The sequence below is a fragment of the Parus major genome, chromosome 3 (genome assembly GCF_001522545.3).
Source record: "Parus major isolate Abel chromosome 3, Parus_major1.1, whole genome shotgun sequence".
Lineage (NCBI taxonomy): Eukaryota > Metazoa > Chordata > Aves > Passeriformes > Paridae > Parus > Parus major.
This window is the reverse complement of record NC_031770.1, coordinates 79,888,135-79,905,925: the sequence shown is the minus strand read 5'-3', so window position 1 is coordinate 79,905,925 and position 17,791 is coordinate 79,888,135. Positions and strand designations below refer to the sequence as shown.

At 39.7% G+C, this 17,791-nt stretch overlaps 1 protein-coding gene across 2 annotated transcripts in view; it reads right to left on the bottom strand.

Annotated features, from left to right (window-relative positions):
• Positions 1-754: 754 nt before the first annotated feature.
• IBTK (inhibitor of Bruton tyrosine kinase) overlaps positions 755-17,791 on the bottom strand; it is a 55,626-nt gene continuing 38,589 nt past the window's right edge. Inside the window, exons 25-29 of one of the 2 annotated variants that reach the window (XM_015622460.3) lie at positions 17,467-17,625; positions 12,359-12,511; positions 5,763-5,831; positions 5,531-5,663; positions 755-2,147 (exon numbers count right to left, since the gene is read on the bottom strand). In XM_015622460.3, the coding sequence (XP_015477946.1) occupies positions 2,022-2,147; positions 5,531-5,663; positions 5,763-5,831; positions 12,359-12,511; positions 17,467-17,625 (640 nt within the window). In that variant the 3' untranslated portion in view covers positions 755-2,021. The remainder of the gene's footprint in view (positions 2,148-5,530; positions 5,664-5,762; positions 5,832-12,358; positions 12,512-17,466; positions 17,626-17,791) is intronic. The other variant, XM_015622461.2, reaches the window with a different exon arrangement.

Genomic DNA, 17,791 nt, shown 5'->3' with positions numbered 1-17,791 from the left:
AACAGCAAGTCCTGAAGGTAGTGCAGTATTTTTAAAATTTTAAATTGTTTTTTTTTTTCCTCCATTTGAATGTGAAAAAGTTTGCAAGTTTTACTTACCCCTCTATTTTTTAAGAAGTTACTGCAGTTGGGGATAATGAATGATGCCAGGTTTCTGTGACACATTTTAGCCTTATTAAAGCTGTTCTACCACAGCAGTTTAGTGTTCTCAACTCCAGAGGAGTGGTACACTTATCATTGCTCATTTTTGTTTATGAATATTACATATAACCAGTGATGATACCTAAACAGTAACAATAAAATCACAACTTGAAAGCAGTCAAGCTCCTTGGCATGGTGGAAACATCAATCCTCTTAAAATTTCAGAAGAATGAGATTTTCAATAGCATATCTTGGAAATAAAAGGCAAATTAGCAAATTTACAATAACTTTACATTTGATAACAAATTAGGTTCCCACCTGGAAAGGCCTGCTGCTTCTATAGTTATTTCTCACATTACATAGAAGCTTTCTTTTAAACCAGACAGTTTCAGCAGGTCCCAATAAAATAAAGCCCTTAATGCAAGTATTATCATCAGTTTAGTGAATGAATTACCAGAAAAATTTAAAGCAGAATTAAAACCTACATCTTTCCTTCCCTGTTTCGCTTTAAAATGTCCACAGTTCTTATTTCCAACAGAAAAGGAATACTTATTAATTACTCCAGTTACCTAAATCATTGATTATATATAGACAGCACATAAAAGTATATTAACTTCATATAAATCAAGATTTTATGGTTTATTGTGGTTTTTTACAATTTTTGTGGGGGGATTTTTTTGGTGTAGCTTGACCTGAAATCAATAAGACATATCTACATCACTTTTTTCAAGATTTTTTTATCACACAGTGATCAATTCTTTACATTCATTTTCTGTAGATCTCTCCATTCCAGTTTTCCAGAGTTCATGAGTACTGACATTACTTAGAAGTACAAGTTCAAACACACCTATACAAACAAGAAAAACTAGACAAAATATTGCAGATAAGGCTACCTTTTTTCTTTTTTTTTTTTTTTTTTTTTTTTTTTTAATATATCTATAAATTTGTTTCAACCAGGCAGAGAGAACTTTGGAACACAATATTGAAAGCCATCTATGATAATCTTTGCAGCTAAAATGTTTGCAAATTTCCCAGTCAAGTACTCGCCCTTATAGCTTTAACAACATATACACAGATCTTTTATTTCTTCAGCACTTCAAGTGAATCGTCCCCAAACACAGCAGTTCTAAAACTGTACCACATTTAGCAGAGTAAACTATAGATGGGCTGATTAAGTGGCACCATTTTCTCTTGAGCTGTGTGATTTACTCCAAGACAGAGCAGGCTGTTCCAAGGCTGGGCTCACTCACAGCAGTGACAAACATGCCCAGCTGAGCTGAGCAGAGGCAATGGCCGGGCACGAGGCACAGCCTGGGGCACAACAGGGAAACGTGCTGGCAACAGCAACCACAGAACCAGGACTTGCACAAGGAACTTAAGAAAAACTGCAAACTGTACTTCTACAGGAAGTTCAAGCACAAACTTTTTCCCAATATTCCAAATTTGCAAGAAAGGTTTGAAGGACACACCACCCCCCAAACTTTTAAGGTGTTTAATTCTGCACATTCAGTTCCACATTTAATCACAAAATAAACACTTGCTTTTCACCTGTTAATTTAACAAAAAACCCTTACAATTTAAGATTAGCAAATACATTCCCAATCTACAGCCTCATGTAACATTACTAATTGTATGTGTCATTAAAGAAATGCTCTCAAAACATATATACAATAGATACTGTGGGTAAAGAAGACCGTGAACATATTATTTCATTCTCTCTAACAAATACCTAGTGATTACGGGCAGTGTTTTAATGCTGATGTTAAAAATTACATGATTTTTATTTTTCCAGTCCTGTTTTACTTGTAAGAAGAATTACAATTTCAAAAGTGCACATACAACTGTGAGAACTGTGGAAGGGAGGACTGTGAAAAGTACGAATTAGTGCTTGTTCCACATAGGTGCTGCTATAGGTCCCTGTGGAGCCCTTTCAACGGTCACAAATTCTTCAGGGTTGTCAAAAGCTTCGTAGTGGACTAATAAGTCTTGAATAGCACACTCCTCAATCTGGAAGGAAAAAAAGAGCATGTATGTCAGTGTGAGGTCTACGTTTACACCACGGGCATGGTTATGAACTGGTTTTACTGGTCCTGAATGCATCAGACGACCTAATCAGGAAGGACTAGTAGATGATGCATTCTTCAAACAACTTGAAGAAACCTCATGTTTTCAGGCCCTGCTCCTCATGGGAAACTTGAGGCACCTTGGTATCTGCTGGAAAGGCAAGAGAGCTGGACACAAACACTCTAAGACATCTCCCTACTGGTAAAAAATTCTTAACACAGATGATCAAGGGAGACATTCTGACAGATATTAAAAAAAAAATGACTGGTCAGGGATGTGAAAGTTGAGGGCAGCCTTGGCTGCAATGACAATGAGATGCTGGAGTTCAGGATCCTGAAAGTTGGGAACACGAGAAATAGAAAACAACTTGGGACTTCTCAGAAGAAGACTATGAAGGCATCTGCTTGGAGAAATTAATGAAATTTGGCCCCAGAAAGAAGAAAGGTCCAGGATAGCTGGTTGATTTTAAAGATCACCTCCACTGAGCTCAAGAACAGACCATGGCAGTGGTCCTCTTCCTAGCCAAGTAAGAATGGCAGGAGGACTGCACAGACAAAAAAAAAAAAAAGAGCTCCTAACAAAGCTTAAACAAAAAGCATACAAGATGTGGAAGCAGAGAAAAGTGACACAGAAGGAAAACACAGACACTGTGTGACCACACAGGAAAATAAATAAAAAAGTCAAAACACATCTGTGGTAGAATTTGGTAAGAAACATGAAAGGCAACAAAACAGCCTCTACAGCAGCAAAAAAAGACAACATGGATCCACTACTGAAGGAAAAAGACATGGAAAAGGCTGGGCACCTTCATCTTGGTCTTAAGTGTAAAGATCAGCCTCCAGCAATGGCAGGCCCTGGAGATCAGAGCCAGCCAAAATGACTACAAGACCACTCTCAAAAAACACCTTTGAAAAACTGTTGCAACAAGGGTTGATTCCTGAGAAGCAGAAGGAATCAAATGTCATTCCTACCTTCAGGAAGGGCAAGAGGATCTGAGTGACTGCTAGGTGATCCCCAGGGAAGTGGTACAGCTTAAGTATTAACTAAGAGTTTAAGTGGACAAGCTTAAGAACAGATCTAAAAATGCAATGTGAGACAGACTGAAAACTGGCTGAACTGGTGATCTCAAAGGGTTGTGACCAGTGGCACAAAGTCCAGCTGGAGGCACCAGACTAGGGTCAGTACTGTTTAACATCTTCATCAATTTCCCACAGGAAGAGACACAGTGTACCCTCAGCCAAGTTAGGAGCAGTGTAGAACTGGAAGGGAGGGGCTGATATACCAGATGGTTGTACTGCCGCTCAGAGAGAACCAGACAATGCTGGAAAAATGGGCTCTCATGAAGTTCAAGAAAGGAAAACACAAAGCTCCTGGGAAATAAAACCCCAGACCAGTATACACTGGGAGTTGACAAGCTGGAAAGTGGCCTATCATAAAAGGAGCTGGGGTCCTGGTGGACAATATAGCCTTTTAGCCAGCAGTGCACTCATGTGGCAAAGAAGGGTGACAGCCTCCTGTACTCTATGAGGGACAGCACTGCCAGAAAAATGAGATAGATGACACTTGTCCTCTAACTCAGCACTGGTGAGACACACTTGCAGTGCTGGGTCTATTTCTTGACCTTCCAGTACATGAGAAACATGGATATAATGAATAGTCCAGTGACATGGTATAAAAATACCTAAGAGCCCAGCACATCTGATACTGAGGAGATGCTGAACACACTGCACTTGTTTAGCCTGGATAAAAGCAGGTTTAGGATGATCTTACCAAAGTGTATAAATACCTGTATTGGGGGTTGGGTTTCTTTCTTTTGTACTTATGGAATTTTTGCCTTGAGTTGCTAGGAAACTAACTACTTGGTACTTACGGGTACTTGAGAAAAACAAGAGTGGCCAAACTCAAGATGGTGGTGGGGGGGGGGGAAGCATTACCTGGAGATTTGGACAGGCAGAACGACTGGGGCTGGAGAGTGGAGAGCTGCTAGGGCTCTCACTCTGGGTTTTGGTGGAGGACAGGCAGGCTGCTCCTTGCTGCAAGGGGGATTCACTGTCACTGCTGGAGCCCAGTCCTGTACTGCCTCGTCCTTTGTGTGGGTGAGCCTTTACTCGTAGGAGCAGCAGTTGGACTGAGACCTCATTAACATCTGCCTCACTAAACGAGAGACCTATCCCTGTCTGCTCGGGTGCCCGGGATCTTGGGCTCACCCCTCTCTGCCCTGCTGCGAGCTGGACTGCCGCCATCCCATCCCCGTTGTTTCTTCGGCACTGCGCTGAGCCTTCGCTGCACTGCGGCCCCGCACCTCCTGCCTGCTGACATCCTGCAGTTCCAGCCACACCTCTGGAGCTTCTGATACACCTTGCTACCACCCCGGGATTTCTGCTCATTCCTGCCGGCCCAGCGCGCTGTTTTTGTAAGTCCTGCTGGGCACGGGGCCCAGCTGCCCGCCAGGGGTTTGTGAAGCGAAGCCTCTCTCTCCCATCCCTTCCCGCCTGGGCCGAGCCACCATCACCTCGCGCTGCCCGCGCCACAGGGGGAACCCCCGGCCCGGCCCGTCCGCCGGGAGCAGCAGCGCCCCTGCCGGCCGTGCCCGGAACTGCACCGACGGCCCGAGAAGGCGTCACTGGGTCCTGTTCTGTTTGGTGTTAACGCCAGAGCTGTTGTTTGTCCGCTTTATTATACATACCAGTAAAGAACTGTTGTTCCTACCCCCATATCTTTGCCTGAGAGCCCCTTAATTTCAAAATTATAATAATCTGGAGGGAGGGGGTTTACATTTTTTATTCCAAGAGAGCCTCCTGCCTTCCCTAGCAGACTAGGTCTTTCAAACCGAGGCAACCTGCTAGGAGAGAATAAAGACAACTGACCCATGTGCTTCTCAGTGGTACCCAAAGACAGGAGAAGAGGCAATGGGCACAGACTGAAAAATTGTATTTAAAAATCTTTTTTGGTGTGAGAGTGATCCCTGGAACAGGTTTTCTAGATATGCCATTAGTCTTCATCCTTGCAGATACTCAGACACTGACTGGCTCTGAGAAACCTGCTCTAAACTGACCCTACTCTGAGCAGGGGTTTGGATTAGACAATTTCCAGAGGTTCCTTCCAAACTCAACCATTCTCTGATGCTGCAAATGCATTTATCATGGACTCAGTCACTTTGACTTTAATAGAGACCTACCTTATCAAACAGCAGTGTGATATTATTATTAAACTATTTAATATCATTATGTAAATGACATGTACTAATAATTAATACTAATAACTGATCTCTGAAGAGCCACTGGAAGCTCATGTTACTTTAGAGCAGCAGTAACTTAGCACTTTACCTGGATCAATGCCAAAGGTTTTTCTCTGCTCCTAATAAGAGCAGCTTCTTGCTGGAGCTCTTCCTCTATAATAGCTGAGAACATGACAGGTGCTATCACAGGAGAGCTGGCTGGTGATGCTGCTGACCAAGGACTGCAAAATGCAAAAACCAAATGACATTAGGAGGCAACATCAAGGTCAGCACAACATGCAGTAAAAAAGTTCCAGATCCTAAGCCACTATCAAACTTACTTATGACTTTCCAGCTGTGGAGAATCCAGAACATGGTCTTCCAGACCTGGGTTACTTCTAGTGTTGCACCTGGAGAGAGGTAGGAAAGGAAAGTAGAAGTCAATGGTAGAGCATTCTCCTACATCATATTGCATAATACAAAACTGCAGTAGAAATTACAACAAACGTGTAGGGTCTTTACACAGGAAAGGCATTAGGATGTAATATGGAATTTGTTTTTAAGTGTGATACTGTGAGTGAAAAGGACACTGATTCTCATTTCCAACTGCCAAACCCTAATGGAATTTCATCTTGGGCATAAATTCTGGCATTTCCTAACATCTGAGGATTTGAAAAAGTGTTTCATTTCTGGTTTATTATTTAAAAAACAAAAAAAGGGGTTTTTTTCTTTTTTACATGTAAATTGGTGCATTTATGCATTTAAGCTGAGCTATGCACTAACAGCACTACCTATAAAAGTTTGCAATTAATATTAAATAAAAAATATTAAAGATAAAAAGAAAAATATTCAAGATAAAAAATTCAACTGTCTGGCATTCAAATTAAGTGTTTCATGCCAGAGAGCCAGTGCTACAATCTCACTAGAGTAAATTCTTTGAGTGTAAACCCAGAAATTATGGACTTTCAGTACATATCCTGTAACCACCTCCCACATTCACAGGAACAGCATAAAACTAAAAGTAACAGACTAGGAAAAAACCAAACTTCAAATATTTACATAGTTCCCAACAGGAAGATATTATATTCAGTTGCAAAATGTTAACCTCTCAACAAAAAGAAGTTGACATTTGTTACACTGTACTCATTAAGAGACAAGTATACTTGTCAGAAAAATCCTACATCAGTAGGAAGAGAGGGCCCTATTCTCATGATTTAATACCTATCTTTGACAGGATGGTTTTGCAATTTCCAGAACCTTAAAGAAGTGTTACAGCATACTGTGACATGCTGGCAAATATTTTTTGAATTATTCTATGGTACTGCAAACAATTCTAAGGGTGTTGCTGTTTCAATAAATCACTTTCAATTTGCTTTAATGCTTTGGTAATCCTTTGTAAGTGACCACAAGCTCTTAGATAAAACAGAAAAAAATCTATAGAAAGAGAATTCCAGTAAGTACTAAGTTCTTTGTCTGAAATATTTTCCCCTGAACACAGTTCCAAGGATAACAAAATACATGATTCCTACCACCAAGTTGTAAGGGTAAGATCTCAAAAAATCTGAAATCTAACATCCATCATCAAAAATGGATTTAAATTAAGCATGTAGAGCTTTTTGTCACAAAACAGAATTTTTCCCACAAAACAAACAATGCACATTGCCAGGTTATGCATCCTTGTACTCAGTCTGAAAAATATGGACTGATTCCTGATGAATGTGACTGATGAGATGGGTGGAAAATGTTCTGAAAATGGATTAGCTGTACAAAGTCCAACAGGAAACCAAGTACTAGTGGGGGTCCTCAGGGACTGATACTGGAATCAATCCTGTTGAGCATCTTTGGTAGAACAGAAAAGAACAGAACAGACTCTCAGCAGGCCACAACTGGCTGTGGAGAGGTTGGGGACAGTGCACATTCTGGATGCCAGGCTGCCTTTCAGAAGCCCTCAAGAGGCTGGAGAAATTGGAAACTGAGAACCCATGAATTTCAAAGACAAGTGCAAAGTCCTGTATGTGGAAGAGAACAGCCACAGGAGACACTACAGGCTGGGACTGACTGGCTAGAAAGCAGCAGAGAGAAAGCAGAATCTGCAGAGTCCTGGCTGGCAACAAGTGGAAGATGTTATCAGCCAGTGCCTCTGCAGCAGAGACAGCCAACTGTGTGCTGGGCTGTAGCAAGGCAGGCAGAGGAAGTGATTCCTCCTCTTTATGTTGCATTTCTTCGCCTACATAGAGAGTATCATTCTCAATTTGGGCTCCTCAATACAAGAAGGATGCTGTCATATTGGAACAAATCCAGGATTACAAAGAATGTGTTTTGTTAACCCTAAAGGAAGGCAGCAAAGAGGAGATCCCATTGCTGTCTTCAACCACTTAACTGCAGGATAGAAAAATGATGAAGCAAGAATCTTCTTAGAAGTGACAGGTTAGAGGCAACATACACAAGAGGCAAAACAGTAAACCCTAGATAGATAAAAGGAAAAATAAAAACACCATATGGAGATGATTATCCACTGAAACATGTTGCTCAAAAAGTCTGGGGTATCTTCACACTTGGAACAGTCAACAAGTGAACCAGACCAGGTCCTGAGAAACATTATCTAGTTTTACTTAGTTGAGCAGGAGGCTAAACTACAGAATCAAAATTATTCTGTGATTTCAAAGCAGGGCACTATGTTTTAGCTGCATCCAGCTCTGGGGTCCTCAGCACAAAAAAACCATAGACCTTGCTGCAGGTCCAGAAGAGGCCACCAAGATGAGGAGTGGTATGGAGCACCTCTCCATCCAGGGAAAAGCTGAGAGAATTGTGTTTGTTCAGCCTGGAAAAGAGCAGGCTTCAGAGTGATTTAATTGCTGCCTTCCAACACATGAAGGGACCCTGCAAGAAAGGTGGAGAGGGACTTTTTACAAGCACATGTAAGCACAGGACAAGGCTTCAAACTGAAAGAGTGCAGATTTAGATCAGATATTAGGAAGAACATTTTTCACTGTGAAGGTGGTGAGGCACTGGAACAGGTTCCCCAGGGAAGCTGTGGATACCCCATCCCGGCAAGTGCTCAAGGCTAGGCTGGGTGGGGCTGTGAGCAATGTGGTTTAGTAGGAGATGTCCCTGGCAGGGGCATTGGAACTGGATGATCTTTAAGGCCCCTTCTAACCCAAACCATTCTATGGTAAATTACCTTCCAGCTTTTACTACACTTAAAAGATAACATTGAAAAGCAGAAAAGAACCAAAGAAGGCAAGGAGATGAAGGCAGCCTTCTGTGCTCTTATACTGATGTTCTCTCTCAATTTTATCTGTTTTTCCACCTGCTTTAATAATATTCACCTTCCAGCACATTTGACAATAACTCATTTGACAGCTACACTTTTCTTTCAATTACTAATCCAAATAACTCACAGCACTACTATAAATTAACCAAACTGTTACACTTCAAAAAACTTGATGGTTTCTAATACAAACAAGCCAAAAAACCTAAACAACAACCAAAAAAGTCACCTCAACAGGAATTTTCCAAAACTAGAATTAATAGTTCCAGCATCACAGCATTCTCTAGCAATCAATTATAAAAGATAAACCCATGGGGCTTGAAAATGTAGGAAAAAATCCAGGTATTTTGCAGCTCTTGGTACATACGTACATCTGTGTTTCTTGCTAACAAGACACTCAGCCCAGATACTAAATCAATTGCAGATATTTCAACATGCTAAATTAATTCCTCAGCTGGCATCAAAATGACTAGGAGGAATGGAATACACAGGAAATGTGAAGCTAGCATATACTGAAAAAATGGAAAAAAAAGCCTCAAAAATATAGAACTTGGAAATCTGGATGTCTTAGATGTTAAGATGTAGACACATAAATGGTTCTGCATGGAAATAAACCAACCAAATATCATCAGTACTGAACCAACCTGATTAACTGTTGGCTGAACTTGCCATGACGCTTATGCAGCCACCAAAATGTCCCAGCCCTCAGCTCCCTAGTGCTTCTTGAGTATTTGTTCATGAGACGCCAGGTCAGGTTTGGTGCCTCCCTGATCTAATAACTGCTCACAGAAAAAGAACACAAAGCCTGGTCTCCTGCAGAACCTCCTGGGTTTTGCTATACCATTTGAATCATGCACTACATATTAGCTCATTATTAGCCATGACAGAACTAGGCCATTCCCACACGAAGATGCAAATACTTGTTTCTACTAAGACTCTTCACTGCTCCCTGCAGTAACACAGCAAAGAGAACTCAGGCTGCCACAACTAAATCATGTCAGGCCTATGTTTTTAGCTTGGACTATGAGCTACACACACACAGCTTAACTCCCAAGGCTGAAGTGCCCCTGGAAACAATGCAGCCATACCTACGTACCCCAGCTGTTGGGATGATCTGCCTCTGGATTAAATGCAGTTCAAATCACTACAATTCATGACATCCTTTACCCAAAAAATATACATACTGCGAAAATTGGAAGGTGACAGTACATAGAAGAATGCTTGTGTCACCATCCAAAATACCCTCATCCAGAGATCTAAGAAAAATGTCTGTTTCATTAGTGCACAGTTTATCCAAAGGAGAAAGACAAAGCAGGAACATTAAGTCATGCAAGTATCTTCAGTGTCCCATCACCAAGTCTGACATCTACAGGTGAGGACTGCTTATGTTCTACATTTACATAATTTCTTTCCCTTAAAAAGGAAGGGGTAAGGGTGTGGATAACTAATCTTCACAAAAATAGCCCTTAAATGCCACAGGTAAAAATCAGAGCCTACTGTGACAACACTGTACTGTCAAAAAAATAAAATTACCTCAAACTAGAAACTTCACTCCTAAATTTCAAGATGGAGGAACTAGTCACCTAGGCTCTTTACACGTTATAGAAAGAAATAAGCATCTTCAGACAACACTAAAACCCACAAAACCTGAAATAGCTTTGGAGGTCCTTTGTTTTCAAAGTGATGATAGTCAATTTAGCTTCCACAAGTTTAATATATCATCTTCAGACATTTAATGTATTAGACCTGGATTCAGCTCAAATAGTCCACTTCGAGAGCATGTAGAATGGCCAGATTGTGTAGAAGAGACAGGGCAATGCAAAAGGAAAATAAATGACTTCGTCATTTAAAAAAGATTTCAGAGCTGTTGTGACAAAGCTAATAATAACATCCAGTGCAAATTCTCTTATCACCAGACCTTGGCAACTCCCGTATGATGACAAGTTTTATTATTGTGCTAGCAGCAAAATGAACAATTCCTGTTCTGAAGATTTGTGTTTCATGTCTCCATACCTCCACTCACCACAGTAACTTCAGCTATATCACTCTGTTCCTGAGGAATGCCTCCCCATCACACACACTCCAAATGCCTCCTATCTCACTCCTCAGACATTATCCCACACACAATGTTCCTACATTTCTACTCTCATTTTATTCTTTATATAGCAGAAAAACATGTACTACTTCTGTCCTAGGGAAACACCAGTTTTTATACAAGCTGAAAAACCAAAAGTGAGGACCAGTAAAACTTTCTTTTCCCCACAGAGGAGTCTGTTATTGGAGGACAATGGAACAGGAGTTCATAAGAACAGTCTGATAACGACACAGCTCCTTGTGCACCAACAACTCTGCAAACTTCTCCCTCAGTGCAGCTGTGTAAATTTGAGCCAGGCTGCTCTGAAGTTGTGTTGTAAGAAGAGCTGTGTGAAGGATTATAGAAGCTCCCCCTCTTTAATCAAGAGCTGTGTTTAGGCTCAAGTCCCTCAGGCCTTCCTTGAGCTATGGCTGCAGCAATGGCCCAGCTTTGCTGTTCCTCATACTGATTTGATTTGCAGGTTTGACGTCAACCTTGCCTGATCCCAATGCACCTGTCTGTGCTCACTGTGGCTCATCCTGGTTTCTGTCACAGAGCCTGCCCTGCTCACCTCCATTTGGCACACTGGGGCTCTGCCTTTGCCAGGGAAGGCACCAGTCACAGCCAGTTGTGCTGTCACACTTGGCTCACCCTACCACTGTGGGTCAGCTGGCCTGCAGTGCTTCCAGATAGTAGGTGGTAAAGACTAACGTTTTCAGGCTCTCTGTTCTGTAAATATATTTGGAATGTCTACCATTCAAAGTTACTCATGATAGGAGGAAGAGATGCAGGTGAGTGGGCAGTTCAGTCATACAGACCTTCAAGAATAAGGTTGAGATTGTTTCATCAGCTTAGGCAGTTATTTTAACCCAGAAGAGTGATTCTACTGGAGGTAGCAAGAAGATGCATGGCTAAAACATTTCAACCAAAGAGCAATATTGTCGAATAACTGGAGATGTAATTCATATGTGCCTTATTTTTGTCCTTAGAACCGTAGCCCCACGGTAATTATAATACACAGATGCAACCTGTGCACCAATGTTTCTGTAAGCCTGCTTAAACACTTAGACAATGAAGTCATCTTATAAGAAAAGTCAGATTAGGAAATGCCAGAACTTTGTTTGAATAAACTGGTTTTATCCATTCAGTGGTTATACAGAAATACTCCTTAGCAAAATGTTTCATGAATGCCATATCTCAATGCTCATGAATACCTAATTTCTACAGAGGTTAGAAAATACATGTTTATCATTTTATACACACATACATATGCAAACAAACATACACAGACATATTTCGTTTGGAGCATGAAGCATTTTTTATATATATATATACACACACACAAATCCATCTATAAGAATAGAAACACTTTGAACCTGAAACGCAGTATTAGCAATGGCATTAAATTGTTTAAGTCTTTAAGTTTTCTATGATTAAGAGTATTTCATTCATAAAATCTTATTAACAGAATCATCAGAAGAATGCTTTTTTTAAATGACAATTTTATTATTTCTTATTTCAGCAGAATTTAACACGTCTTGTATATGCTTCTTGTATAATGGTTGACCAATTAGAAAAAAATGCATTCTTACCTTACAGTGTTTTGGACTGATGAATCCTCAGATCCTTTATATCTACATCTTTTAATACCAGTACCAGGTGAATTATTCACACTCATACATTTTTCTTCTTCCAGCACGAGATCACGGAATGACTTTGGCAAGGCAGAATGTAATGAAGATGACCTTTTTAAAAACAAAAATGAAACAAAACCAATGCACTTTATACTTACACTTTCCAAGACTCCACATTATTCCATGATTCAGATAGCAAAGAGGCCTTTCTGCTTACTAAAATTACATTATTATTTAAGTTTTGTATACCACCATTATCCTGCTAGACCCTGTTTGATAAAAGAAGTCATTTTGGGTCATATAGATAAAGAATAGGAAATAAATATCTACCAGACCAGAGGAAGTCAATAGTTTTGAAATTTTATTAGAATTAAAAAAAAAACAACAACCAAACCCTACCCCTCCACCTATCTCTTTCATCTCATCTTCTTATAAAGCAATTTTTTTTTTCATAGATGGCGTGTATTAAACAAGCTGTACCTTTTCTAGATGCGCTAGTCCTTGAAAATCCTTTTCATAAATCGCAGTGCTCAAGATACTGTCAATCTAGCACAGGCTGTTTGCCACCATGAAAGTCAAGTGTAGCTGATCTTTTCTTCCCAAGGTACTGAATGAGTTACTTGTACCTGCTGGAGGCTCTATAAATCCCTTAATACACAATGAATTCCAATAAAACTGATAGCCTTCATTTTCTATTACTTGTCCAAGCATAAGTTACTGAATTAGAGCCTGCATATTATATTTCAAAAATGAATCATTATGAAAATATAGCAACTTAGCATCTTAGATATTATGAATGCTTTCCAAACCCAAAGCCTTTTCGTTTACAGAATTCTAGGCCTTACCAATATCTTACCACTAGTCCTTGTTTTGTCTATCAAGACTTTGGAATTAATTCTTCATAAATTTGCTTACATTTAACTTTACTAAACATAGCAGTCCTACTTATTGCAAAATACACAAAATATATCCTGAAAGAACAGCTCTGCTCACTAAGTACTCAAAGAAACAAGAGATTGCTTATAAACACTAATGAAGCAAAACAAGTAAAAAAAAAAAAATATACAATGCTAATTGTTTGTGCAACCACCATAAGAAGAGCAGCATCTCAAGTCAAACACTTTCAAACTACATCTCGGTGGGACACAATTTAAGGTAACAAATATGAAGGAATTTTAAAAGTGAAACGTTATATCTGAAATGTTACAACAAAAGCATCTGAAGTCTATGTATGATGTCTAATGTTAGACCACCCTGGCTTAAGTTTGGATTTATTTATTTTTTTTATTTAAATATTGGATAAACAGCACACAAGACATAAAAAGAAGAATGGAAATGTCCAGATACAGGAGCTCAGAATCATTGTGCACATCCTCTACTCCTATCACCAGCTGGCACACAGAAGTTCAGGCAAGTGTTTACCAGACCTCTCCCAAACCTATTATACTGAGTAGGCATATTGTCCATAGGATCTGCTGTCACAGAAGCTGCTCCTGCTAATAACACTTTAAATAGGCTACTTTGACTTGATTTACCTATTTCTATGAAAATTCTGTACTGCAATCAGATCTACTTGCAAGACAGCCAAAAAAACAACCCCCAAACAACATCTCCCAAAAAAATCAACTGTATCATTCTCAGTTTGCTAACCTATCCAAAACAGTTATTTGTGGCTCAAAATATTTGTCTGAAAAGTGGTACAAAATTTTCCTAGCATGTAACAACTCTAAATTTCATCTATTCCTGTCTGATACATTGTCATTCTTATGTCATTTGCAAAATTAGAAAAACTAATTCATAGATTTTTTAAAAAAGGAGTGGAATATGACAAAGCTTCTCTAAGCTGTAACTGCAAACCATCAAAACATGGAGTTTCAAAACAGCTGGTGATGTTAAATATAAGCTGGAATACTGTCAAACCAACAATCTAGACATCAGGATACACAATTGTTAATTCTCAAGAGAGATTTCAAATTTCTTCGTGTCTCTGGTCTTGAAAAGCTGTAGACTCTCCTGAGCTTAAAAAAATCCCAAACCAGTTAAGCAACACTCCCACTCCCTTGATCAAAGTAGGTTTAGAGAACTAATAAAGCCAACACGCAGTTAACTTTAGATATTTTTTTCAAAGTATTATTAGAGTGATATTTTATTTTTCCCTTCTAATTCTCACTTTTCTTCAAAGGAGGAAACATAGGTTCAGTTTTCCCAAAGACTATGAAACTGGAGGTTTCTCTTGGTAGAAAAGGCGTAGTGTATGACAGATTTTCAGTCAACCAAAAAAAGCCAGAAGGTCCCACACCCTTCTGGCAAGTGTGCTTCACTGCATTCAACATCCAAGTCGAATATCTGATTTCACTGGAGCACAAGTTCTATGGCTTTGACTATACTGCATGTGTGGAAAGCTCAATCAGCTGCCAAATGCACTTAATAGTCCACTGTGAATTTAGAGACTAACTCTGCAAATACAGTATTAGAGTAGATGAGTAACACAACCACTCTACCTTACACGCAAAAATAGTTTGAACAACTAGCAGGGGCAATCAAATAATTGATCGCTTGCCTAAAGCAGCTTGAAGTTTATTCAATAAATGTTTTCTTCCAGCAGCGAGGCCTAATTTTAAAAATTCATATAGCTCCCACTGGTTCTGTGCTTGAACTCTTGAGCTACCGGTATTTTCCAGATTGGCAGCCAGAGGAACGCAGGAGGAACGTGTGGAATCACGCAGTGACCACATGAGCGTTAGATTGGATTCCATCCTCCTGAAATACACCCTAGCCTTTCCACCTAAGATGGTTTGTGTAACACAGTAGGCCCAGCTCTTTCCAAAAACTGTTTAATAAGAACCTTAAGAGCACAACATACTTTTCGGGGACATTTATCTAAGGATATTCAAAAATCAGTCTTTATTTGCTTTTTAAAAGCAAGGAACAATTCATAGGCAGTTTTCAGTTTAAATAACACCCAATAAGTAAAGAATTATCTATCAGAGAACAGATGAATAGTATGAATAAGTCAAACTATTTGGGCAAGACCTGCCTTTATTAAACCTATACTGGACCTGACCAGCATGTTGTCCTGCACATGCACTAAGGATAATCTTCCCCATGAGCCTCCCTGGAGCTGAGGTCAGGCTGACAGGCCTGTAGTTCCCACATTCTCCTTCTATTCCTTCTTTAAATGGGTGTCATATTGACTCACCTCCAGTCACCTGGGCTCTCTCAAATTGACATGGGCTGCTGATAAATGATTTAAAGCGGCACAGTGGTCACCTTCAGCAGCTCCCTCAGTACCCTTGGGTTGGTCACATCCAGCCCCATGGACCTGTGTGTGTCTAAGAGGTGTAGCACATCACTTACCAGTTCCCCTTGGATTACGGGGGTTTCACTCCAGCCCATGAGGCTGGGTACCTGCAGACTGACTGATCTTACTGTCAAAGACTGAGACATCAGGTGCCTCAGGATTTCCTTTACACTTTGTCACTGCACCTGATAAAAGGATGGAGATTATACTACACCTTCATTTTATTTCTATAAAGAATTTTGTCTTTATTTTTTAGAATTTTCATATTGCAATGTCCTTATGGATAATTACAACATTAGTAGTAAGATTATAAATAGTGGATGGAGTATTGGTTTTTTTAATATAATAAAGGATAGAACTCAGTGTTTGCTGTGCTCATCAAGATCTGATTCAACTATCAGTTTCTCCTAGCAAATTTTAAGCCTCAGAGTTTTAACAGCCCTGTGACACCTCCATTAGCTAAGGCAAATAATTAACCTGCTGCTTGACCTGCAGGATCACCTGTGTAATGCACGTAGCATGTTCTTCAAAGCATTTGAGAGAACCAGTTTTAAGGACACAAATTCATCCACTCACTAGACTTCAGAAAATGAATCTTGCAAACCTTGTTTCTCCTTTTGTCAAGGTATCAGTTACTGTTCAGAGACCAGGAAGAGCCTGAATCCTTAAGCGCAAACCAACTAACACGCTGTCTCCTATTTAAAATAAAATGGTGGGCTTTGTCCAATATTATATCAGAATAAATTTAAGGGATTGGGGGAGTAAATGAGACCTTAAATTTTAGTATTAGGTGTACATGGATGAAGATCAATTGAGAAGACAGAAAGCTTGAGTGATTGTGATGGGCCTGCTAAAACCTTTGCTCCCACTGAGGTACAACCAAGTAAACTACAGAAAGTTCTTCAAGGGTAACAGTACAAAAGTTATCTTCAATAAAAGTCTAGACTTTCCTGAACAGGAAAAACTGGAGAAAAGGGCACATTTACTTAAATGAACTTCAAACAAACTTTTACTTCATGCTTAGAGCATGCAAATAGGTATTTATCCTGCAATAATTAAACCCATTAAATTTACATAGTTTGAAACGTCTACATTTTTATTATGCTTTTATCCAATACCAACAGTAAAAGTGAAGAACAAAGCATGACTTTGGCTAGCACCTCATTACATTTGTTATAAACTTAGTTCAGTGAACAGATGATAAACTATTTTCTGTATTCAATACTACAGTATTAACTCAAACCCTTAAATTGTATGTGATCAGCATTCAATATCATTTTAAATCTCCTATGCATCTTCCACCATAACAATTTTTAGAAGCATCCAATACTCCCTCCAGCTCCGAAACACCTAGATAAAACTTTGTTATCCCAATTTGTGTCAATTTTGCTCTAGTCCAAAGTCATTCCAGACCTCCCCCCAGGAAGGGGGAGGATTTTTCTTTATGTTTTTGACAGAGAAAAAATATCACTCTTAATGGTTTTCAATAGCCCCTTCCTAACTAAGTTTCAGAGCTTGTCCTCAATCTTCTTCTATGATTTACTTGGACACCACCTGCAAATACAACATCGTACACAGGAAAGCACCAGATGGGATGCAATCTTCTGACTCAGAGCAAAATTTCAAATAAACTGCAACCACTGCATTTCCCTACCCCCTTTGAATTTCTACATTACTTCCAAATGTAGATACATATAGCTCAGTCTGCCTATTCAATGTAATAACTCTGCAAAGAAAAATAACTGATATTTAATTTATAACATACCATGCATTCCCTAGTTTTGCAACTTTCATGGGTGGAGGTGGTGCAGTTACTAGAGTGGTAGGCTCTGGGCTGCTAGCTACTGATCCATTATCTTTTGCTGCCAGGGCAATCATTTTCCTTTGCTTCTGGGAAAGCTTGATTCCATGAGACACCATTCTGCTGTGAAAGGACATTGCAAAGAAAGAAGATGTAAAGATCAGTGTCCTGTGAAATGACTCACCTTTCATCCTGCAAATTAAACTGAGAAATAACTCATTTCCTAAACAAAAATCACTTTGCTTAGAGTACCAAAAGGCAAGGTGGGGCAAGAGCTCAGACGGCTGGG